Here is a 26,972-nt window from a genome sequence, read left to right as displayed (position 1 = left end):
TTTGATCCTTTGATGAATCAAATACTCTCAAACAAGATTCAAAACTGGCTGGATTAACATTGATGGACAAAGTCACTCTTGGATGATAAACCAAGTGCATACTTACACAAAACTTGTAATCCAAGAATTAAATCCATGACAAGAGGTAATCCCCAAGAGAACCAAATTGTAACCAAAACTTCCTTGTCAAATCCACTAAAAAGTCTCCTCTTCTTTCAACCCGATTTCTTCAACTTCTATATGCCCACTGAGGCAATGGTGAAGTATTGTCTGAGGGAGACCGTAGGTTACAGAAGCATCCCTCACAGTACTGCAAGCCGATCTGCCCACGATGCCAGGATAATAATAGTCAGATCAGTAATTGGCTCCACACCTTAGACAGCTCTCTCCCTAGTCACAAGAGTTCCACGAAGCCACTTACATCTGCATCACCTGTTTACAACAGTTGTCACTTCTGAAACACTTCTCAACTTTTTGTGGAAATATTCCTTGCCAGAACTAGTCTTTGTTAAAGTGGCATGGTTGTCACCTCAGCAGTGTCTGTCTGTCTGTGTGATGTGGTTGCTAGACTTACGCTTCTACATGCTAGAACGTTTCTCTGTCCGGTGTTACAAGCAGCTTGTAGACGTCCTCGGTCATCCAAATCAACATAGCTACTGATTAAAGATTTAGACAGGCTAATCCCCGCTTCAATACCTTGCACATGAACAAAGTGTTAAGTGGAAGCACAACACTGTTTCAAATAAACCTGTTTGTGGCTGCTCACGTCTGCCCCTCTCCTCTGACATAGCTCTACCTATGTATACATGTACATGATTGGGAGGAAGTTGGATGTACGGATATGTCTATGGACATATCTTCGGTGAGGTCAGAAACATAGAAAACATGAATACACAGAAAACATGTTTTTGGAAGTCTTGGAAGTACCTTGTGATATTGTAAGAGTGGTAATACCTCCTATTTCTTTGTATTGTAAAGGTAGGTAATTAGTCAAATGTACACGAGTTCAACAATTCAAGGTGTGTTTGTTATTGTCTCAAAATAGTTGTTCAAATAATATTTTTTGCATCAGAACCAATCCAATAAAAAATCTGAGGAATAAGTGCAGTTAAATTTGAAAGAAACATTACTGTTCAGCTGACAAAAAGACATACATGTACCAACTCACCATTATCAATTTTAACATGTAACCTTTCCAGAATGAAACCAGAACAATTTCAGAAAATCTGTTCCAAGTCGTAAAACTGCATCTTCCATCAGGGAAGTAGTGGACTACACTTTCAATATGACATTGATGATGATGATGACTGTTGTTATTATCATCATCACTACAACATTGCCTCATTTTGACACATTCGTCAATCAGGAAAAGAAACAATCAAATGGTATATACCTAAATCTGAGATCTCCTAATCCCTGGATTATCCAGTCAATCTGAATGAAATTTGCCTGCCAGCTGCTAATGTAACTTATGTGCAAGACTGTAACTCTGTTATTGTTTCATGAAATTAAATAGACTGAGCATGGCCTGGTAAGCTTTTCACTTTGGGATTATGACAAAATACATCGCAGAACATCATGCATTTTTTCATTAGGGATTCATGGAAAGAATATATAACCAGAACATTGTACATGTCTTCCTTGAGGACTCCTTGGCAGAATATATAGCCAGTGTTTAACTTGGGGAATCCTACGCAGAAAACATCCCTAGAACATTGGACATGTCTTACTTGAGGATTCCTGGGAAGAATATGTAACCAGAACACTGGTCAAGTCTTACTTTGGGATTAATGCGCTGAGCATGTCCATAGAATTCAGTGATGATCTCACTTTGGGATTGCTGAGCAGAATTTCAGATGTCTTCTGGAGTGATTCCAGTAACTCTTGCTAGTTTCCTGTAGGGATTCCTTGACAGAACAGGCCCCCAAAACCACAGGATAGGAATAACTTTTCGATTCCATTAACATATGATTGTCTTTCGTTTGGACTACAGCACATAGGTACCTTTTTGGTTGTCTCCCTTTGGAATTCCAGGATGGAACAAATCTAAAATATTCCAAGTGTACATTCATATCAGACACAGTTGGGAGTGACAATGTCTGAAAGACTGATTGTGTGCTCCTTCACTGACAACAAGCAGTGTCATTCATGGGATCACTGATTTATGCATGGAAAGGTATATGGCAAAAGGCTGTAAAGAATCGAGTCCAGACAATCAAATGATCAACATCATGAGTATCGATCTACACAAATGGGATAAGATGACATATATCATAAGTCAGCAAGCATGACCACCTGATCCCATTAGTCGCCTCTCATGACAGGTATGGGTTACTGAAGACCAGCTCTAACACGGATCTTCACAGGGTGAATCTTACAACAAGCATGGGTTACTGAAGACCAGCTCTAACACGGATCTTCACAGGGTGAATCTTACAACAAGCATGGGTTACTGAAGACCAGCTCTAACACGGATCTTCACAGGGTGAATCTAACAAGCATGGGTTACTGAAGACTAATTCTAACATAGATCTTCACAGGTTGCCTCTTACAACAAGTTTGAGAACCAATTCGGACTTGGATCTTTACAGGTTGCCTCTTACGAGCATGGGTTGCTGAAGACCAATACTAGCATAGATTGTCAAGGGAAGACAAGTAAGCTGAGACAAGTTCTAACCCAGATGTTCCAGGGTCACTCATGCTATCAACCACTGGTCAGCACAGCTGATCAAAACACAGGACACCCAACTCACTTAATTCTCCCCATTACCTATATCAGGCAAATCGGGTTACACCAACACACCAATATAAAGTAATCTCCAGTAATGGCCATGCCATCTCCGATCTGTCAACAGCATCAGCCTTAGTGTAAACAGGGGGCTCCGTTGTTAAAACACTCCCTCTGTGTAGCTGGTGTTAACACAATCTCAGATGCTTGTAGCCTGTGGGAGTATTTATAAATATTGTGCCCATACATTTTCAAGTAAATGGCATGATGAGTTATGACCACACAGATTTGGTTCTTCAAATTCTGACATTTTGTGTGGTGTATATAAAATAGTGTAAACAAGTGGTAGGAAACATGTATATTTACAAAATATTGTTATTTTCAGCATGTATCGGTATGTGATGGCGTGGATATTTGATGGATTAATAGTCAGGTATGTGATTCTTAATTTTTGTCAGCTGGGCTTTCATAACTGGCAGTTGATAAACGAGGAAGCAGGAGGAAGGTATTAGCCTGGCTTATGTTTTACAGTTGTAGCAGTGGTGTGAAGTCATCCCACAGATGACGTCCTTACCTAGTCAATTTGCTGATGAACTTCGACTCTTTGGTCATGTGGAAAAGGCCTCTGAACTTTGGATCAGGAGGTCTGTGGTTTGAATCCCAGCAGAGGATTTCAAAATTTTATGGACACAACATTGGTGCGCTATGTAGATCTGAGCATGTTCATATTAAATTTGAGCAAAACTAGCCACAGTATCCAAATATGCAGTCAAAAACGTGCCTTCTGTTGATGGGGTTGATAGATAGATGACATCCATACTTTGTTAACCTCTTTGGTCAAATTTTAATCTTAGCCTTTCATTCTGACTTGTCATTTTGAAGTCCCTTTCTCACAAACATTTTGAAAGACACTATATACCAGTTATGTTGGGATACACATTTCCAATATTGTATATCTTGGTATTGTGGCAATGCTAGAAATATCCAGCACCCCCGCCAAGTAGTTTGAAGCTGGACGAAGTACTGTATTTGGAATACAGGAAACTGAATATATCAAACTCTTCATTAAAGTGTACAAGATTTTTTGTCTTTTGAATACTTGACTATGTTGCCTGATTTCATTGTCAAATATGACCAAATATCTAAGACAATGGCTTATTTCACCATTATAGAACTGCAGAACCTGTGATTCACAAAAAAATCACAAATTTGGTACTTAAAAAAAAGAAAGAAAGAAATTACAAAATTTAATAGATACTATTCAGAACAAGCTCAAACTCGAAAGAAAGACTGATAAATCAAATTTTATAATCCTGGGGTCTCTGAATCTGAGATGTGTATTTCAGTTATGAAAAATGTACATCTAAAGAGAAATAAAGTCCCAAATGTTTACTTTTGTCTGTATTGTTTCAAGAATGTCATTTCAACCAATGAAATATATTTCCCCAAAAGGCCAGACCAATTTTATTCCTTGTTTTATGGATTTTTGTCCTCTGAAAACCTAAAGGCAGGTGTGTACAAAAATAAAAATAAAATTTCAAATCAAAGCAATATTCCTTCTAAATACTCAAAGTATTTTGGCAGTTTATTAAGTGGGTAAAAAAAAAAAGCTAAACAGTATTTTCTTGTGAATTTACATTTTCAGCCAATAAAAACAGCAGGATTTTATTTTTTGAGAGGGGAAAATTAATTATTATTTTTTTTCTTATTCTTGAAAGTACAGCAGGTGGATCGGAAATAAAATCGGTCTGGCCTAAAAACATATAAAAAATATGTAGAACTGCTCCCCAAATGTCATTTGAACTCTGAACTCAGTAACCATACCTCAGCCATTGTGCTATGTCGTCGATGCAGCGTATGTGGAAGATGTTGTCCAAACTGACGAGGCAAACATCGCAGATGTAATATTGTCTACAACTATACAAATATCGTGTCAACATGTCCCACCTTTGTAGCAATAGGACTTAACACGCCTCTGTCAGTGTGTGCGGACACGACCATGGTGTGTCCAATACACTGGAAGTCCATCTCATCAAAGGATTCATGTCATTGTAGACCGGTCAGGTGTATTGTTGTAGAGGGATTATGATACTTGCATACACTGATGTGCTCGTATACTGAACACGGGATATGTAGGTTACAGGTAATTAGGTCAATTTACTGCCACCTGTTCAGGATAGATTTCAGGTGGTGGGTGGACTGGATAGGTGAGTGAGTGAGTGAGTGAGTGAGTGAGTGAGTGAGTGAGTTGGCTTTTACATCACTTTTAGTAATAATCCAGAAATATGGCAGTTTTCGACACCAGGAATGGGCCTCACACACTGTATCCATGTGGGAATCTAACCACAGCCTTCAAACAGACAAAGAAACACTCGACTACCCCTGTGCACCTCATGGTCATGATGTTTTGAGCAAATCTGAAGAAAATGGTAGCTTGTGGTTGTACTGTGACACTGAATATACTCTTCTCTTGCAAAGTAACGCATGGACACATCACTATCAACATTCGAACTGTCTTAGCAACCAACATGTAACACTGTCTCCTGTGTCAGTATTCCATGTCTGGTATGGACAAACCACTGCCAATACACAAAATACCATGCCAGTATTCTTGGTACACTCCAAGTCCAATATGACCCATGAAGGTTCTGGGTAGAATAGGCCTTCAGCAACCCATGCTTGCCAAAAAAGGCGACTATGCTTGTTGTAAGAGGCAGATAACAGGATCAGGTGACAGGCTTGCTGACTTGGTTGACACATGTCATCAGTTCCCAGTTGTGCAGATCGATGCTTATGGTGTTGATCACTGGATTGTCTGGTCCAGACTGGATTGCAATATAGCTGGAATGTTGCTGAGTGCAGGGATTAGGAAAGGCAGGAGGAAAGGCCCATTTTGCGCATTAGAAAGAAAAATGGCACAAGGTTTACTATTAATACAAGGGCAGTGGCCCATTCTTAACTCAGAAAATGGCTAATAATGGCCCACTGTTAAAGTTCTCTATCCCAATTCCTGTAAGTGTGGTGTAAATCAAACTCACTCACTCTCTCCCAACTCCAAATACTGTCCATCGTGTCAAAGCAGTGTCTGGTACATACAAACGAGAGCACATACACAAAGTATCACCACAATCCTTGACACACAAACTGAAAACCTGTAATAATTCTCAACCGTAACTTGACACATGTAAAAACCATTTAGCCTGCCATGCAATTTGAACTTTCATTTCTTAAAAGCTGATGTAAAAATTACCAACTGAAAATCGACAAACAGACCCCTGGAACACCATTTATCTGTTTCCACCTAATATTCAATTACATTTCTACTAAAAAGTTCAGCAAGTTGATACATACTGTCTGAACAGAGCAGAAATCAGCTGCCAATTTCCGGATTTTATACACAAACTGGAGATTGACTCACCAACCCTCCTGGCCAAAATCTGACTGAGTATAATTATGAATCAGGATATTGGAATCCCATACTCTGATAATTATTCTACAACTGTCAATAAATACACGTCTATTTTTTTCAGGCCAAGCCATCCAAACTGGCAGTATTTCTATTTCTTAGTTCGCTGTCGTCCCATTTGCAACGATCAACATGACAACAGATAACAGAGAGTGAGCCAGCAAATGGAATCCTGGGAAATAAGTCAGACATTCCTGTGCGTTAACAACTTTGTTCTTATCAAGTGCCTTAGTTGTGCATTGGGGTACTGTTTCTCTCTGGATCTGCAGCTGGTAAACAGTGTTATAAACACTGTATGTTTGTTTCTTTGCTTGTTTGTGTGTTGTTTAACACAGCAATATTTCAGCTATGCGATGGTGGTCTGTAAATATTCAAGAGACTGACATCATGAGAATCATCCTCCTCAAGTGAGATATGATGGCATACATTAACTAAGTCAGCAAACCTGATCACCCTTTTCTGTAAGACGCTTCTTACATTTGTCTCTTTGTTTTAAATTGTCATGCTCAAAATACTGCAGCCATATCACTGATGTCTTTCAATAAGTGAATCTGGACCAGACAATACAGTGACTGAGAATCATTCCCCTCAACTGAAAAACGATGACCCAGTAGGCAAGAAAGGCTAGTCAATCCTGTTATTTGCTTCTTATGTTTGTTTATTTATATTTAATAACATACTCAGAATATTGCAGCTATAGAACTGAAGTCGTTCAATAAATGAGTTGAACCAGACAAACTGATCATGATAATCATTCTATGTATTTTGGAATTATCATGATATGTCTCAGTGAGATTGACCTCCTTATCTGGCTGAGGCCCGACCAGTTTTATTTCTTCTTTCAGGGATTTGCTGGTCATAAAAACAAAAAGATAAAAATAAAAATAAAGATCAATGCTCAAAAACTAAAATCCTTATGTTTTTAATGCCCCATACACACTTCATAAATTGCCAAAAATACTTTTAGTATTTAATCGGAATATTATTTTGACTGAAGATTTTTTTGCTACTTTTTTCCCTCCTGGCATTAGGTTTGCAGAGGACAAAAATTAGCAAAACAAGAAATAAATTGGTCTGGGTTTATATTTGTTGATTTTGTCTTTCAAATGTCATACCCTGACGAGATTGGCCATCCAATCCTGCTGATCATCTTTCATGACAAGCATGGATCAAGAGGATCAAGATTTTCATCAGGACATCAACACCATTGTACACTTATGCATTCATACTCTATCTTATAATAAGTGTGTGCATGTACATATATAAATAGTGTAAGTGTTGAGCGAATTCACACTTTGTGCAGACTGGTTAATAGAGTTTAGTTTTATGTTGCACTATGCAATATTGCCAGTCTAAGTGCAACTACCAACATGAACGAACTCATCATGGCCAGCAGGGTATAGACATTAAAGTGTGCTGGGTGCTTTACATTTTGCAGCTGACACATAAAGATCCGTGTAAGAACAGATCTTTAGCAACCTATGTTTGTCTCAAGAAGTGACTAAAGGGATCAGGTGGTCAGGCTCCCTGCTTTGGTGGAAACTAATAATCATCTTATCCCATCTGTGTACATTGCTGCTCATGATGTTGATCACTGGATTGTCTGGTCCAGACACGATTATTAACTGACCACCACCATATAGCTAGAATACTGCTGAGTGCAGCATAAAACAAGAAAACAAAATTTCAGTGGTGAGAATGGGTATGAGTCAAAAAAGATGATAATGAGTGAGGCATTTTTGGGCCTACATGTTCAGAAGCCAGATCTTATGACCCTAGCACGATAAAATATGCGGAATTCCACTATCTGTGGAAAATTCTCATCCCTGGCACTTGCATTTCATAGCCATGCCAAGACATCCTAATTGAAATTGCTGCAATTTGGCTTCAAACCCTGACTATCACAGGATCCTGGCATTGGAAAGGGAGACAACTATGTTATGCCACTGGCATTGCTTAGGCAGAATGGGCTATAACATTCTGACTTATCACTGGTAAAACGGAAATCAAAGCATTTACACGATGAAGTCACCCCGAGCCCTACCCAAAGACATATGGAATAAATTAATTTAAACGCTGGGCTAAAGAAACACTCTGAATAATACCAGTATCACATAGTTGTGATGTGATAAGCAAGGTTCTCGATGTATCATATCAACTATTAATCAGTTGTGACTGACAAGTGTTTAGTCTGTTGAAACTCAGCAATTTACTTGCTTTCTTACCTTGGATAAACAATGGCCGCTGTGAGTGACAAAAATAACTACAATCAGACTAATCCGCAGATCTATCCAACATCAAGCCTGCCTTTTTGTCTCCCAGGTTCTTTTAAGAAAAGCTTTGATGCTATTTTCAAGACAACTGATGTTAGATGATGTTTATGTTTCTGAGAATGCGGTTAATTAAAAGCAGTGACACTGGGTGGGAATTTCTTTACACTTGTTATACATGTCATCACTTTTTGTAAATATTTCAGCTCCTTAGAAGTATACATCTCAAACTTCTTTTCCAGCTATAGAAGGTTTGGTATTTGCATCACAATCTCATTTCAGGTGAAAGTGGACATGTTTAAGGAAAATCACATCCTATGCACACATAACCTGTGTCCGAGTCTGGGGTTGGACTAAATACCTGAAAAAAGGGTTATGCCAGTCAAGTGTGACCACCCGTCCACCTTCTGTCTACCGCATATATCCATGGCTGCAAAATGGTGGCTACTATTAATGATTAGAAACACATAATTTATTAGAAAAAAAAGGATATCCATGTACTATCAGAGTCAGCAACTGACAAAATAATATTTGAGTTCCCAATATATCGTCATACTTTGCAATAGAAAAAAATACATGACAGTATATTGCAATTCTTTTTTTTCTGTTTGGTTTGTGTGCCAAGGTACCCCGTTATCAGTCAAGATAACATGACTATAAGGCTGCATAAAACAAACTAAATGTTTCTTGGGCACACTTTTTTCAATAGTGATGAGGATGGTAGGACTTTTCAAAAACATTTTCATAGAAAAAAAGTGACGAGGGAGGAACAAATTTTTATTTTTTTCTCTCAGAAATATAGCTTGGATAGTTAAGCATGTGTTAATGAAGTGTAGATTCGGTCACACTCGTTCTTACACACATTCATATAGTGGACAAATGGATGATCGGGATATGGCAAAGTCAAAAATATTTTTTTTCAAATGTCAAGAAAAAATTGTTACGCGCACAAATAAAAGTGACATGCCGATGCCCGAGAAACATTTCACTTTTTCTATTTAGCCTAATCTACAGAATTAAACATACTGTGTCATTTCATGCATTCAAGTTTACTCTGCAGTGAGCGAATGAGTGTGGGAGTGACTTATGTTCTATGCTGCTTTTAGCAATATTCCAGCAATATGGGGACACCAGAAATGGGCTTCACACACTGCACTCACATGGTGAATCAAACTTGGGTCTTCAGTGTGACAAGCAAACACTTTAGCCACTATGGACCCATCATCCTTCAACTCTACAGACAATTTCAAGTTTTCCATTCAGAAATAGCAGCTGTTCCCATAGCTCTCACCACCACCTAAAGTACTCTCTTCAAACCTATCTTGTCCAGCTTTGATGTTCCCTTGAAGATGGTATGGATTACTGACCAAACTGACCACTAAGACTGTGTAATCCTGGCTAAGTACCAGTAGCCTCTCCTGCATAGACAGCCCCCTCCCAACAGGTGCTTGCTATCTTCAGATGCAGCTATGCACACCACCACACTGAACCTATTAGGTCTACCAGAGGATGGGTGTGGAACAGTTTAGGCTATTGAATCACATTTTGTAAGGTCATCATTTTTTGTTTCTTGGATAGAGACATGTTTTCTGAGTTTGATGCTGAGGTGAAATACATAAGGTAACATCAGCTTCCTCAAAGAACTTGGTTTTGAACTTTGAAAGTGTGTAAATTTTGTTGTTTTTCTGAAAGATTGAGGAGAAAAACATGTTCCAAAAATGATGTTTTCTACTGAACACCAAAACATGTTCCAAGCAATGTGTTCTACTGAATACCAGAACATGTTCAAAAACATTTTCTACAGAACACCAACACATGTTCTGTGAACACTGTTCTACTGAACACCAACACATGTTTCAAGAACAATTTTTTCTACTGAACACCAGAACATGTTCAAAGAACAATGTTTTCTACTGAACACCAGAACATGTTCAAAGAACAATTTTTTCTACTGAACACCAGAACATGTTCAAAGAACAATTTTTTCTACTGAACACCAAAACATGTTCCAAGCAATGTGTTCTACTGAATACCAGAACATGTTCAAAAACATTTTCTACTGAACACCAACACATATTCTGTGAACACTGTTCTACTGAACACCAACACATGTTTCAAGAACAATTTTTTCTACTGAACACCAGAACATGTTCAAAGAACAATGTTTTCTACTGAACACCAGAACATGTTCAAAGAACAATGTTTTCTACTGAACACCAGAACATGTTCAAAGAACAATGTTTTCTACTGAACACCAGAACATGTTCCAAACAATGAGTTCTACAGAAAACCAAACCATGTTCCAAAAACAATGTGTTCTACTGAACACCAGAAAATGTTCCAAAAATGATGTTTTCTACTGAACACCAGAACTTGTCCAAAAGTAATGTGTTCATCTGAACACTTGAAACCATGTTCCAAAAACAATGTGTTCTACTGGACACCAGAACACATTCCAAGAACAATGTTTTCCACTGAACACCAGAACATGTTCCTAGAACAATGTTTTCTCCTGAACACCAAAACATGTTCCAAAAATGATGTGTTCTACTAGACACCAAAACATGCTTCAAAAACAATGTGTTCAGATGAACACTAAAACATGTTCCGAAAACACGTTTCAGTGAAATATATGAAATATAAATATGTTCCAAACACAACAGTGTTCAACTTAATACCAAAACATGCATTCCAACCCCAAGAGGCCAGCTGTCAGGCGGGAGAGATCCTGCCCAATCACCTCCCCTTACTCCAAGGTCACTGGTATCAGACTCCAGTACACATGCCAGCTATTCTCAGACCTAATTACATGGAGATAGCAGCCTCAGTGTTGCCTGATATTTCCCTGTTTGTTTGTGATCATGTGGGCAGATGTTGCAGGCTGTCTGCTAATGGACCTAATTACATGGTAATCATGCCATGGACATGTTTATAAACAGATATCAATGTTTTAAAGCAGATATCAAGGCTAATAAGCAAATATAAATGTTCATAAGCCGATATCAGAGTTTTTAGAAAGCTATCAATGTTTATGAAAAAGGTATCAATGTTTACGAAGAAGGTATCAATGCTGAAAAGGAGATAGACTGTGCAATCTCCTGCTAATGTATCCAAGGAACTATCTCAAAAGTTTCAGTTCTTGTGTTGATAAACTTTCAGATATCATCTCTTTTTATACATATCAAGTTTTACCAAATGGCTCTCTTTAGTGTACAGGGAAATTCCAATTTTGAAGATATATAAACTAGAATTATACTACTGATAATAATGGTGGAAAAGATAAAAAAGATGAAAACAACTTATTTTCTTTTTACACCAGAAAGTTTCAGACTTCTTGTAACACTTAAGACGATTTCTTAAGGTTTTCACCATTAGATCCTGCATTCAAATATGGCTCCTGTCATACCCCATCTTACAAACTATCTCTGCTCTAACAGTTCTGGAATCAGAATGGCATTAACACTTCACAAACCTTCGTACACAAAAAGTAATTAATACATTTCCATACATATTCCTGTAAAATTATTAAAAATATTTTTTAAAATGTTCAGATCCATAGTTTCTTCTGTAAAGACCAGGACCTAGATTTTCAATGCTCTCTTAAAGCTAATATAGTTGCAAGGTAATGTTAATGTATGGCACCTACAACTATCCTAGCACTGAGAAAGCTTCAAGGCAATCTAGGCCCAAGAATGGTAGTTCTTGAATAAAATTCCAAACAAATTCAGTGTCATATTAGGATCTCATGAATTAGAACTTTAGATCATGTATATTCAAACACAATTCATTTCATTTCCATATATCTACCAGTAAAACTGAAAAAGCAACTCTTTGAAAGGTTCAGCACCATGTTCTGGAACAAAATACCAGACAAAATCAGACAGTGTCCTCAGACAACATGTCAGTAGCGCTTACAAAGTCTTGTACACAAAGTATGATTCATTTTCATACATCTACCAATAAAATTAATAAAGCAATTTCTTCAACGTTAAGCACCATACTTTCTTCTGTAAATGCCATGAATGGTAGTTCTGGAATAAAATTCCTGACAAATTCAGACAGGGTCAGGAGAGGATCTCATGTCAGTATGAGCTGATCTTCCGAAGAACAAAGATGGCTTGCAGCTGCTGTGATGTATATATATATTCCCTGCTGATAAACCACTGCACTCTTCGACAAGGTAGCAGAAGATGAGATAAGCTCCTTCTGCTACCTCACATATAGATCTCATTATGCCCACCCCACCTATTGAGAGTGCTTTCTGATTATGCCAGACAATTTTACTTCATGAACGTAACTGGTCAACTTTAACATTTGTATAACCTGCTTCACACAGGTCAGTGTGACCTTCAAATCCATCACTCAAAGGAAACAATGTATTCTCATGGTGGGAAAATAAGCAATGGAGTATCCTGCTCAGCAAAGGTGCCAGGCAGATGGGTTGGACCCTGTACTGGCCAATACGAAACACATGATGTTGTTATTATGAAAAGGGAAGGGAATGTAATGAGGATGCCATTTTGATGCCACTGTTCTAACCTTTTTCCTGACAGAGTTGGTATCTAAACATTAGAATATCATCTAAATATTGGAATATCATCTAAATATTAGAACAGCATCTGATTGTGATCATATCAGAATTAACTGCCCAAACTAGCAGTTTATTCAAATGATTGATATTTCAGTTTGGGAAAAAGACTCTGATATTCACAAATAGTACATAGAAATTTGAGACAAAATTGATAAAGCTGAGTCTGCCCATAAATTATGTGATGGTTTTGAGACATTTTGGTTCAGGGACATAGTGTGGCCACGATATATGTAACAGAACTAAGGAAACACGGTAACAATAACTTCCTAAGGGAAGCAACTCTGATTTCAGTTGCATTATGTCAGTGTTACACTGTGCAACATCTGAAATGTCCATATATTGCAATACACCTGTAATGTCCATATATTGCAAGACACCTGAAATGTCCATATACTACAAGACACCTGAAATGTCCATATATGGCTGGACACCTGAACTGTTCATATATTGCTGTCTGTATCATATATCATTGCTGGAAACCTCAAATGTTTATATCACATTGAGGACATCTGAAATGTTTATATCACATTGCTGGACATTTGAAATGTCAATACACTGCTACACACCTGAACTGTCCATATGTTGCAATCTATATCACATTGCTGAACACCTGATATGTCTATATGTTGCTATCTATATCACATTGCTGGAGACTTGTAATGTTAGTATCACATTGCTGAACACCTGAAATGTCCATACATTGCTGGACACTTGATATAACCATACACTGCTGCACACCTGAACTGTCTATATGTTGCTATCTATATCACATTGCTGGACACATGAAATGTCCATATATTGACTGTCACAGGCTACCTCAAGCCATCAGACTGTAAGTCAGATGCAACTTTGTGTCCTCTTTTCATTTGACATGAAATTCTAAAATGATCTTCATTCTTTTACATATGAAGTACTTTTGTTTTTTCACCCAGTTTTAAAATAAGAAACAAACAATAACAGCCACAAATAAGAATTACTCAAAAGATTTTAAAACGTCTCGAGCAAATAACGTCTTCGCAGGAAAATATTATACGTACGCTTCGTACACTGCTTTTGAAGTCCGTGTAAAATACCTGAACACCAGGCACCCTGCTGTTCTCAACAGCCAATACATTAGAATAGCATTTGCTTTTGCTCTGTCCTGCGCCTATTCATCTGATCTGTCATTTCCAACTGCAATACACTGCTTTAGGACAATGTACCAAGCATTCGGCTTGAAAGTAGATTCGTTCTTTGAGTGGGATTTTAAAGGTGCACCCTTACGGTGCGGCTTGTAGTGACAACTTGTAGCATGCAACACAGATGCAACGTGAGAACACCCAATTTGTAACGATCTGAAATCTCATACAACTAGTCGCAGTCGAGTTGCAAGATTTGTCTTACTTCCTGCAAGTTCTCGACCAATCAAATTGCTTCGATCTCTGTCCACCTCAGAGTGACACGTCCGAGGCACGGCTGAAACAAATGTCCAAATCTGATGTGTCCATCAGAAAATTCTTCAGTGACATTGGATCTTTCTGTTCAAGTTCTCGAACTAAAATTCGTGTCTCGCCTAAAAATCCAGTTACGGACCCACGCCGATTTAGGCTGTGCCTTTTCTTCTTATATTTTTTAAGTGACTGCGGGGTATGTACTATTTCTTCTTCGTCAGAGGAATCCATGTTGCCGAGTCATGATATTACGCGAGAATCTCGCGAGATACAAGTTGTAGGCGAAGGCTTTACGATCTTTGGAACTACTAATCGTTGCTAGAACGTCTTTTATTTCGTGAGTGCGACTTTTCGACAATGGAACAGGAATCGGTTTCGAAATGTCGCAGTCAATAAATAATAAGAACAATGTTTATGCAGTGAGCTTAATTTTAGCAAAATTCCAACAATATCACGGCGGGTCACCGGAAATGGGTTTTACACATTGTAACAATGGAGAATCGAACCTGGGCCCGCTTGCACAGAGCAATCTTAGTTACAATCAATCTTAGGCCCCTACAATCAACTTTACAATCACCATACAATTGCCCTAATCCACTTGCACAAAGACGATCTTAAGACAGCATGGATTTAAGATCGCAATCTTAACTAAGGTCGAACTCTTCAACGTTGGACGTAGAAATTTCTTAAACTCGACTCCTGTCTACAGTGGTCTTCAAGTGCGCATAGCATGCAGCGCAAATACAACGTGGATCTGGTTACTGCACACAGATGACATTCCTTCTTTAATCGCACCTTGCAGATTTTTCATGACAACAAATCTAAAAAACAAACAAGCAAAAGAAAAACCCAAAGAACCCCAACCCACAAATCTTTGAAGTAAATAATAACGTTGAAGGAAGCGATAACGTAGAAGGTAACATGTATAATCACTCGTACCTCAGGGGTTATTCTCTAATTTTTCTACATTCTAATTTTTTTTTGAACTAAACATGTGATACTGCAACCACAGAAATATCATGTTTTATGCAAATACTGAAATACAAACAAATACATTAACAGATTGGGTCTTGAGTTATTGACCTAATAATCATGAAATTAAAAGATAACACATTAATAAAATTTCCTTATGACATAACACCTAAATGTACCATGATTTGTCACTGACTGTCAGTTGAACATAGTTTGGCATCGGTGTTATTTGGAGTAAAATCCCATATATATCCCGCAAGCATTAGCTTGCATTAGCTGCATTAAAGATATGAAAGTGTGACATGACTGTGGGAGTGTTTCTTGATAATTATTTTTTCGCTTTGTTAAAAAAAAAATTCACATACCCCAGCTAGTGTATTTTTCCGTTTGAAAAATACCTGTATTATATTTAAAATACATAGATTAAAACTCTTGTCTCTTGTCAGATTCAATTTTCACAAGTAGAAAAAAAACATAATTTTGTACTTTATCCAACTGTAGATTATTTCAATGATAAACTAAGAGAAAATCATTAACCGAAAAGAAATATGTGGATATCTGTTCTGTCACTACAGAACATGCATTGTATTTGGGCATGGCAGATTTTACGGCAACGGCATAATCTGCAAAGGGAAACCACTCCCATCTTGCGTAAAAACTAAAATTAGCTGCCCTTGAGTTATTGAAAAGGTCATGGCCACTGCTAATCGCATGCAGACACCTTTCGTTACTATCCTTTCCTTGTTTATCAAAAAGGTATGGTGCTCATAGTTTTTCCAACACTGAATCGGGTGAGAATTGTACTCTATGATATTGACTCGATAGTGATGTTGTTCACTACCGCTAACAACGATATTTCTGACGTAAATCGATGTTGCATTCTCCGTGTCGCTGAAGTGTCAAGGCGAATCATACAGTTTTATGTAATATGAAAGCAATCCCCAAACGTAAAGCTAATTATTTGCGTGAAATCGACACCAACTTGGACGTCATTTTGCTACTGACTACAATGATCTTAGCTCCTTACAATTGGTTCCAACCAATTGTAAGTTTTGATTGTAACTTACAATGATCTTAGCCTACAATCGCTTTGTGCAAGTGGATGGCGATTGTAGCCGAAGCCTAAGATCGGGATCTTAAGGATTTACAATAATTATAGCTCTAAGATCGTTTTGTGCAAGTGGGCCCTGGTCTGGTGACGAGCGCACCATAAGGCTTCAACACCGCAGCCAATATTACAGATATTAAAAAGACGAACCAGTAAGACAGCTGAAAATGTCTACCACACACTACTAAGTTGTTGTCGTGTAATGGCTAGCTGCGTGGGTATAGCCTTGAACAGCTTCGGCTACATAATCAGAAATCAACCAGTAAGAGCAGACATATTTACGAATCAGTAACTCGGCCAGGTGCGCCCAATGTCGTATCATGTTAATTCGGCATGGCAAGTGGAAAATGCTGAATAGTTGTACCAGGGGAATCTTGCAAAATCATTCTGTCATAACAAACACTTGACATGTGAACAAAGTGCCATGATCTCAGCGCTAGGGTGATGGCAACGCAATACTAGAAAAGCGTTAGTATATGAAAATCAAGGTCAAAGGCAGCGAAATGTGTCATTGTTGCCATGTCATCGCATCCCCGTCGCGTAGATTGATGCTCGTGTAGCTGATCACTGGCTTGTCGGGTCCAGGCTCGATTTTACAGATCGCCGCCATATAGCTGGAATATTGAACTGTTTGGTGTAAAACGACAATCGACCATTCAGTCGATCGATCGATCAATCGATCAGTCAGTCAATCAATCATTCAACAAATCAACCATTCAATCATTGTAATATCTTTTGAAATTATATTCCTGTCCCCCCTACTTGTACCAAAACTCTGTAAAAACAAGTACGGCACATTTCAAAGACGTGACTTCATCATGGAATGACATCATGCCTGTCACTTGAAAAGTTCGGAGAATAGAATATAATCCTTTCAGACACTACCGCTGATTTCATCTAGTGACTTGACAAGTTGATATATTCATAAGTGGAGCGGACATGAGTGTAAATGTCAACGTTGTCAGGTCACGAGATGACAAAAACATGCCATGTGATAAGAAGACGAGTGTTCTATTTGTCATGCATATACTTAATGTTCTTTGCGATCATGCGAAGAAAACCAAACAGTGATTCAGTTACACTGAATGTGTTCACCTTAGTGAGATGTTTATTTCACAAGTTTAGATAGTAGATACAGACGTTTTGCACCGTGGATATTCCAGCTATATGGCTGTGGTCTGCAAATGCTCGAGTATGGACCAGGCAATCCAGTGATCACAGCATGAGCATTGATCTGCGAGACTGGGATACGATGACCGGTGTCCACAAAGTCAGCGAACCTGACCACTCGATCCCGTCTAACAACAGGTTGCTGAATTCTAACCCGGATCTTCACGGGTCTCAAATGCATACTCATTTGCATAACTCAATACATACATAGCACGTCAACAGGTCTAGATTATGCAATGAAACGTATGATTCCATTTTCGTAAAAGGGTATATGGTGGTGAAATGGTACATGTGGATTACTGGAAATATGTTGTGACACCAGGTGTCCACTAGACGGGTCATCGTAATCCGCTCTACTTCTCTGAGAGGCAGCGATGCGATGGGGTAGCCTAGTGGTTAAAGCGTTCTCTCTCGACGAAACAGACCCAGGTTCGATTCCCCACATGGTATGCTTTAAGCCAATTTCTGGTGTCTACCGCCTTGATATTGCTGGAATATGGCTAAAGGCGGCAACAAACATTACTCACTCATTACAGATGCTGCGTTACCCACATAATTCGCATAAAATTGTTTGATGTTTGTTTGGCCTACAGATGCAACTATTCCACCTACCACAACATGTCGACCGTCGGCGAGGTCCAGCACAGCATACACATCACCGTGAGGAAGCGTCTTCTTCATCCGACGCCCAGGCGAGGGCGTCTTGCCCTCCTCGGCGATGGTGACGGGCGTAGCGATAGAGTTACGGTGGGACAGTAGGCCTCCATCGATAACTGACCCCGATCTCTTCCAGAGGTTGAACCTTGGTGTGATGGTGTCGAGTGACCAGCGCCGGCCCTTCCGTTTTGCCCCCTCCTCTAGGCGTGCCTCACTCATTGCACTCAACACATCCTGCAACAGAAAGTCAGAGGTCAGGCTAGATTTATTATTATAAATCACAAGATATATCATTGTAAATTGATATATGTGTTTTCAATACACCGGTTGTGTTAATCGTTTCTGATGTAAATATCAAAGCAACAGAGGACCCGAAGCAGTAGGGCAATGGTTTCACGTTGTTTTCAACAACAATTCACAGAGCTCCAGATAATCTTTCAAGCAATTGGGTATTTATTCCCATGTCTGTTTATGTATGAGTAATTGCATGTTTTGAGGAGTAACTAGCATTTTGAGCACTCCCACTAGTTTAAAGAATTGAGTACACTTACACAGAGTTTCTCATCCTTATTGGGCACTTAACTCTTCTAAATATTATAAATATAAATGCATCTCATCTAAAGTGAGTGAGTGAGTTTGGTTTTACGCCGCTTTTAGCAATATTCCAGCGATATCACGGCGGGGGACACAAGAAAATGGGCCTCACACATTGTACCCATGTGGGGAATCGAACCCGAATCTTCGGCGTGACGATCGATCGCTTTAACCACTAGGCTACCCCACCGTCCCCAATAGACTAAAAGTTGTTAGTAAATGTCATTTTGCCAAACATTTGACAGCCATTTTAAATGCTCAAGGTGGTTGTCATGTGACAATTAGAGTAAACCCCGGACAGTGGCTACGACTATAATAGTACATGTATATGCATCTATAGGCATCGCCTACCATTAGCTAACGCTGTTGAAGAGTTTGGGCACCACGACGAATCATACGCAAGCCAATTTAGTTAATTGAGTAAAGTACTCAAGGTATTATAGACCTATTGGGTTTTAAGTGATTTTTATGCGTTTTTTGTACTCTCAGATTTGTAATTAATTGAGTAAATGTTATTTTTATTGAGTAAAATACGCAAATACGCTCCTTAACTGGAGCTCTGTAATTCAGGTACATCACTAGCGAGTTTGTTCCGTAAAGCCCAAATTGACACTGGGCCTTGATGTTTTTTAAGAAACCCATAATGCTTAAAGTTGAACCGAAGTAATTCCATGAATCTGGAATTCGAACAAACTGTCATTAAATCCTGTTACTATATGGGGCGCCACTCTGAAAATATATTTGAGGCGTCGTAGAACTGGCTAAGCAGTTCCCCGGAAACACTTTGGCATACACACCCATTGTATTGATAGATAATAGTATAACATTTGCAAACCACGTGTCATAGAGAGGCAGTGTGTTATGAAGGAATATTATCCATGGAGGCGTTATGGGGGAAAATTATTTTCCCAAGCCATGAACCATAATAAAAATATTGTCTCCTCATAAAACTGCTGCCTAGTAACCATTCTGAACCGCCATATACCTGGAATGTTGCTAGAATATTGAAGATAAGGGCAAACTCAATGGATGAACAACTTCTTTATTCAGGTGATGCGACGTTTCTATACAGATTTCTGACAACGCTTGACAATATGGTTTCCCAGACAACGCATCACCTGAATACAGAAATTGTTCACCCATTAAGTTTGTCTTCATCTGACTCTCAAACATTTGAATATGCCAATCAAAGAATTCAGAATATTGAACATTGCGTTAAACACCAACAAATAAACGACAGGGGACACCAGACATTCACATCTTGTACCCAGTTGGGGAACCGAACCCGGATTTTAAGTTTTAACGAGTACGCTGCCCCACCGCCCCCACTTCGTGGAGTGGGCCTACTTTCGCCTGCGTATTTACACCTGCAAGTGCTAACATCTGTCAGTTGTTTACAGTTCCTATGCTATAATATAGGGAACCACATGTGCCCAATGAAGCCTACTGGCTAAACAAGGAGAGGATCTGTCTACAGGGACACGAGTGAACACTTGTCCGAGTGAACACGTGAGTGAGTGAAATGAGTTTGACGCCGCTTTTAGCAATATTCCAGCAATATGACAGCAAGAGACTCCAGAAATGGGCTTCAACCATTGTATCATGAAGGGAATCGATCCCGGGTCTTTGGTATGACGAGCGAACGCTTTAATCACAAGTCTACCCATACGGCCCCGGACTATTCGAGACACTAGTTAAATGTCTTTGGACTGGCTACCTCCTTGGTCTAGCGGGTAGGGAGTGGGTGGTTCGAGCCCCGACCGTGTCGAAGCAAAGGCAAATATAATACGGTGCTTGTAGTTACCCTGCCTGCTGCTAGAATTAAGGGAACAAGACCTGTTCAAAGACAAAATAATGTGTTTGAATGGGATATCACTAATTAAATGCTATGTTATTTTATTGGGCAGGCAGTTGTACACGTAGCCCCGGACAAGCGCGTACACACATACGTACGTACATGTCGCTATGTAAGAGCAATGATCGTTACGCGGCGTTACACGCCATTTTGCCTCGCCTCACCTTTAAATGAACTGATGAGGATTGCAAAACACTTTGGCAAGGATGGAACTATTAACCTTGAGTTGTGGTTCTTTGATGACGGGATCAAGTTTCTTCAGTGTACGCTATGCAGTGAGTGGTGACGGACGTGCACATGGCGGAACTACGAGAATGTCAGGCGCGGAGATTGATGTGTTTAAAATGGGTAGTTTGGCAAGGCAATCTCTATACACGACAAATAACCTTGCATCGTTATCTTGAGAAATACCTGACATTCCTGAGCTGAGTAATTGTTTGCACATTACGCATGTTCGATGAGTACAGGTAACTTGACCGCTGATTACAGGTGAGTCAGTATGATTTCACAGGGAGTTTGGAATGAAGAGGTCTTGTGTTGGTAGCACCATCCTGTGTTTAAGTGCTACTGATGTGTCCTTGTGTTGCTCATCAGATTTACGCCGCATGGGTTTAAGCAATTTTTTTATACCCGTGAAGAGCTGGGAAAGAGTTAATATTCAGAAATATTTCATGAAAGGCGAATGTGCTTGGTGAAAGAGGCGACTAACGGAATGGCGTGGTCAGGTTCGCTACCTGGTTGATAGATGCCATTTGCGTAGATCGATAGGTGCTCACGAAGCCAATCACTGGATTCTCTGACCCAGACTCGATTACTTACAGATATTTATCATTTACTTGCCATAGTGATGAGTGAGGCGTTAAACAAAGGAAGATAAAAACAAATTAATAAAACAAATGTACATTATTGATATTGTACTGTCTGACAGTTGTCATTTGGTAGTAAAGATTGAATTAGTTTAATTAATTTAAGGAGGGTTTCCTTGACTAACACAGTGCGTCTGACAGTAGTCCAGACCAGTACACGCATACTAGCACACACACGCACGCGATTCTAAACCTCATTCCACTTCAACAACGTCTTATGACTGTCGAAGACAAACATCGTTCATTGACACCTTGCGACACCCTCTGTTAAACACAGGCACCTAAATGTATGCACAATAATGGATTCCCGAACAACCTAAATGATTTTTGTTTAGATTTTGATTGTAGGGGCAGCAGGTCATTTGGGATTACATGAGTTAATTGCCTATGCATTAGCTGTGTATTACATTATCTTGGTAATATCGCTATTATCCTCCTATTCTTAATGCAAAATCAAGAAATGTAGAGTTGCGTCCCTTGTCCGTGCCAGGATTTGCTAATGAGAGACCAACTCATAGGTTAAGGGCAGTGAATTTAAGCAAAAATCTAACTCATTCACGCAGACTCGCAACAGAGACCCAGGTTAGTATCATGCCAGAAGCCGCTGCCGCTGCTGCTGCTGTGATAAAGCTTGAAGACTGAATAAAAAAACGTCATAAAACAACACTCACCCATTCACGCACAATCCAATCAGAGTTATTTTAACACATTACAAACTGACTTGAGAACCTCTTCCAGCGATCTTCAATCCCACTTTAATTCAATCCAATTAGAATAAATCCCTCGCTTATTCCTGTTCCTCCTCCAGCTGAGTGAATGATTTTCAGCCTCGCTCAACAGATACTTCACCTCCAGGTGTCAGTTTAAGTAGATAACTGTAAACCACAAATTTAATTCCCGGCTTCTTCAATACCCACTGAAGCAGACAACCGGTCTAGCAGACGATCAGATCACCATCGTCTGCCGAATATTGGCGGGATTAGTGAACAGCTGCTTGTAAACCCTGTCTTGCATAACCCCTAACAGCGGTCAGACAGCGGCCAGTAAGAAATATTGAAAGCATCTTGGCTTGTAATTCAAACACTAAAGTTACTAACTTTTCAATAGGTTTTTATTCCAGCATTAAACAACAGCTCCTATGTGATAGTAACCTGAAAACACGATTGTGTCTGCTTCATATAACACGTTCAATGACGTACCGTCTGAGACGCTTGTCTGAGGCACCGATTGACGCCAGATCCCTGGCGATTGCGGTGGAGCTGATTTCGGGGGGAAATCGGACACCAAAGGCGATGATGTGGACAATTAAAATCGTGAAAACCTACAGTTTAGCACGTAATGGATAATTAATGGCTCGCCTTATTTGAGCCAGTCATACCATGGTACATTCAGGCGTGAACTATATGTGTAGTAGTGAACTCAACGCCCCAGTCAATCTAATAGTGTTGAACATCTATGTTTTTCGTTCAGCAGTTGTTGGGGATAGTATTTCTCAGATAATATGACACCCTCCCGGCAGTTGGTTCTGCTTCTGACTGGGTACTGTCTCTCAATGACCCTGTTCATCCCCTTTGAGTGTAGATCACAGATAATGCATGGAATCTTATCGACTTTAGTTATGTAACTTGTTGCACGTCTGAAATTGTTCCGGTAGTCTGAAGAAAGGTGTGGAATTCTGGTCTGACTGACGTGCTGTTTGAATGGACCTTGCTGTGGTTCGTCATCAAAGCACTTCAAGCATTGATCAAAATTATGTTTGGACTCCCCTACCACCGCCAAATGATCCAGTGCTCCACACAGCTATCAGCCCCAAGAATAAGTGAATATGGTTTTACGTAGACTAATAACGCCCCCACCCCCACCCCCCACCCCCACCCTCCACGCCCCAAATATACATAATTTTGACAGTAACAAATACACTGGGTGCCAGTGAGATTCTAAATTACATACTTGAGGAAATCCTTGCTTCATTTAGGGCTTTAGCATTGCATGGAGGGCTAGGCAGTAGGGGAATAATATGGTGAGGCAGACAGTTCAAGAAGGAACTGAATCATTAACATTAAGGAAGTGGTTTTGTTAGTGACATGGAATAAAACAAACCACCCATGCACCTCTCTGTATTTTATAATGTTAAATTCACCATCGACATGTTGAGATATTACCATATAACGACTGATAACTTGTCAATAATGATTTCAACACAAATAAACAGCACGACCCCCAACACAATTACGTAGTCTCGGACAGATGACTGTCAGGAATCTGAAGCTGTTAATGACACCAGCTCAAGTTTGAAAACGTATTAAATGTTCATGGCCAAAGACCCCTGTTTATAACCGTACTCACAGAACTTTGAGACAAGTTATGACGCCATTCCTTGTGTCACATTTTTCTCATATGGGGTATGATACACATCAAGCATTCATATCGAATCCAGAAGATTTCAAAAAGTTGTCTTTTAACAAAGTCTGTCGGCCAATCAGATTTCGGTACTCTATCCTTTTCGCTCTAATATATAAAACCCTAAATCCCTGAAGCGAAACAAATTGCAGTCAAACAATTTGTACACAATATTCATAAAAATCCTTCAAGGGGACATAGTAATCACAGAAACTATTTTATATCGTCGGTGTCCCCAGTTCTGAAGAAAGTCGTGAATAGGTCAGAATCTATAGGACTCCATCTCTTTCGCATCTCAGAAAGCCCCACATGGCAACGTATTCTAGTCATCACTAGACAGAACCAGGTCAAGTGTAAAATACAACAGACCGTTTCGCTATTATTGCCCTTAATTCACTTTATGTCATTCGCTGTATAAAATGAACCCAGTCTATTGATATATGAAATGAGTTGTAACCCTGCTACATCGGCTAATAACAGACTTATACCGTGAGTGAATATATGGTTTATACAGGTGTGGGTTGTAAACGTATATAGTAGTCCGCACTTAGCAATAAACACGCTTGCCGTCAATTATAGGTTAGTGGTGACCATCAGAATGTACGTATATATAAATTGGGAGGTTGGTTTCTATGAAAGACCTCTCTTGTTATTTCATAAATTGTTACAAGTAGTTTTAAAGAAAAACAGATATTGTTATGGTTTTAAAGACTGTATGGTCTTCTTAAGAAAGATTCAAAAACACCTCCTTTATCTAGTGGTTTTTCTTGACTATGGAGTTTATTTACCTGCTTAGAACTTGTTAAAACAACAACAATAGAAAGAACACAGTCAAATTTGATAATGATGTAATTAAAGCAAAGGAAGTGATAGTCAAATGGTGATGATGTATTTGTAACTGATACCAATGTATGAAGCTCCTACAAAAAGACAGGAAGCCTACAGGGCTAATAACTATAAAATGTTGCCGGCCCTGTCAACATGTAACCAGCCCTGTATTAAATACAGGAAATTGAGATATTGTGTTACCACAACTGCATATTATTTTCGAAACATTAACATGGTCAAATACATACCCTTGGAAAATGTATTGGCCCATAATTCCGGCTAGAAAATAAAGTTGTAAGCCCGCCATGTAATTCGCAAGCAGCGGGCCGCCGGGCAGACGCTATTTAATACACTGCTAATACACATTATTTTGTACCTGGTGTTCGAGTTATTTCATAGCAGTGTTTTCAGCATAGTGAGTTCAGTTATAATCGTTTTAGCATTATTCCATCAACATCACGACAAGGGACACTGGAGTCAAACATTGGCCCATGTTGGGATTTGAATTCGGGTCTTCGGCGTGACGAGCGAACGCTAGAACCACTATGCCACTTCACTGCTCTTCAGCATAGCAAGATTTGATGAACTTTCTGAATTGTATGGGTTTTTTTGTGTTTTCGCCTCTTTGTTAACTGCCGGTGTTTTCAAGTTTTTGATCTATTCTACAATATGGCATAAAATATATTCTTCACCAACAAAGTTTTTCTAGTAAACTTTCAATAAAACCCCGCTCCAGTTGATTCAGAACATAATGAGGAAAACTGATAGCCATACTCGATCGGACAAGAAAATCAGAAAGAAAACGAAAAAATAAAGAGATGTCCACGTCGACTAAATTATGATAAATTATACACTTAGTGAACTTCAAAACTTTGACAAACAAGAATAGCATTAATCCACCAGCATCTCAATTTCTCGAGGAGCATCGAGATGGAAAATCATAAAGAAAACCACTGATGTAATCTTACCTCGAAAATATGAGAAAATTTCCCCAGTCCCCAGTGATGCTGATCCATCGCGTCAGTTACAGATTCCACTACCCCCAGGCGCGCTGATGGAGGGGGTGGGGACGGCAGTGTACTGTTAGCTAGTAGCCCAGAATGAAACACAGCATCGTGTACCGAACTCGAATATGCCATTCATTTTCCCACCTGCTACCCAAGCTAAAGCAATGCTTAGAGTAGAGGTCAACAGTACAATTCAGTTTGTATTATAAATTAGATCTAGTTGAGCGGCGAACGCGTAAATTCCCCTCTCTTGTACTGAAGTAGGTCTGTTATAAAGCCTTGATGCCTCCGGTGGCGGTAAGGTATGGAGAGGCTTGTGTAAGATTAAGATCAAGATCGCTTTGACCCGACAAGTTTATCTTGGACCTTTCCAAAGTTTTTCCATCAAGCTTACGACGTCCTTATGGAGGCGTAAACTCTCTTACCTGAGCGTTCAAGGGGCTTTCAACTGTCGCTAATTCATTAGTACCCGTCTCGAGAGGAAGTTATGGTGAATAATTCATTAATGTATACAATGTCACATATCGCTTGACTTTTCACACGGCTTTTATGAAGAGTTTTGTCCGATGTATTGTAGAGATATTGATTTTGGAGGTGTTAGACATACTTGTGTATGTATATTAATCGACTGGAACTCTGCTTAGGGTATTCATGCATTAGTTGCCAGGGGAGTAGTATGACTACTCGTGTGTTTACCTGAGTGATTTAAGGTAAACACTGATCATGTACGATGAGGAAGTAAGTCGTTTTACATAATTCATTAGTTCCTTTTAGTTAATTAAAATGTTTGAATCAAGTTTGATTTTGTTTTACCGCTTATAGAAACGACGGATATCCGAATACAAAACAGACGCGTGAACGAGAGAATTTTTCAAGAGTTGCCAAAATAGTTGGTTTGCAAAGGTTTTCTTGAAAAGGTAGGAAAAAAAACTATATTCGATGGAACTCGATCATGTTAGGCGAACTAGAACTGTTCATCAAATATGCATGAACATTTGTAAGCTGTTGCGATATAATGGATGTGACGCTA

At 39.2% G+C, this 26,972-nt stretch overlaps 1 protein-coding gene across 2 annotated transcripts in view; it reads right to left on the bottom strand.

Moving 5' to 3' along the window:
• The window catches only part of LOC137287666 (rho GTPase-activating protein gacF-like), a 237,826-nt gene that overhangs the window by 169,533 nt on the left and 41,321 nt on the right, over window positions 1-26,972 (bottom strand). For both annotated transcript variants that reach the window (XM_067820053.1, XM_067820052.1), the window contains exon 2: window positions 18,348-18,626. In XM_067820053.1, coding sequence (XP_067676154.1) covers window positions 18,348-18,611 — 264 coding nt within the window. In that variant the 5' untranslated portion in view covers window positions 18,612-18,626. The remainder of the gene's footprint in view (window positions 1-18,347; window positions 18,627-26,972) is intronic.

This window comes from Haliotis asinina, chromosome 6 (assembly GCF_037392515.1).
Source record: "Haliotis asinina isolate JCU_RB_2024 chromosome 6, JCU_Hal_asi_v2, whole genome shotgun sequence".
Lineage (NCBI taxonomy): Eukaryota > Metazoa > Mollusca > Gastropoda > Lepetellida > Haliotidae > Haliotis > Haliotis asinina.
Note: the sequence above shows the minus strand (reverse complement) of the source record. Positions and strands in the feature narration are given on the sequence as shown.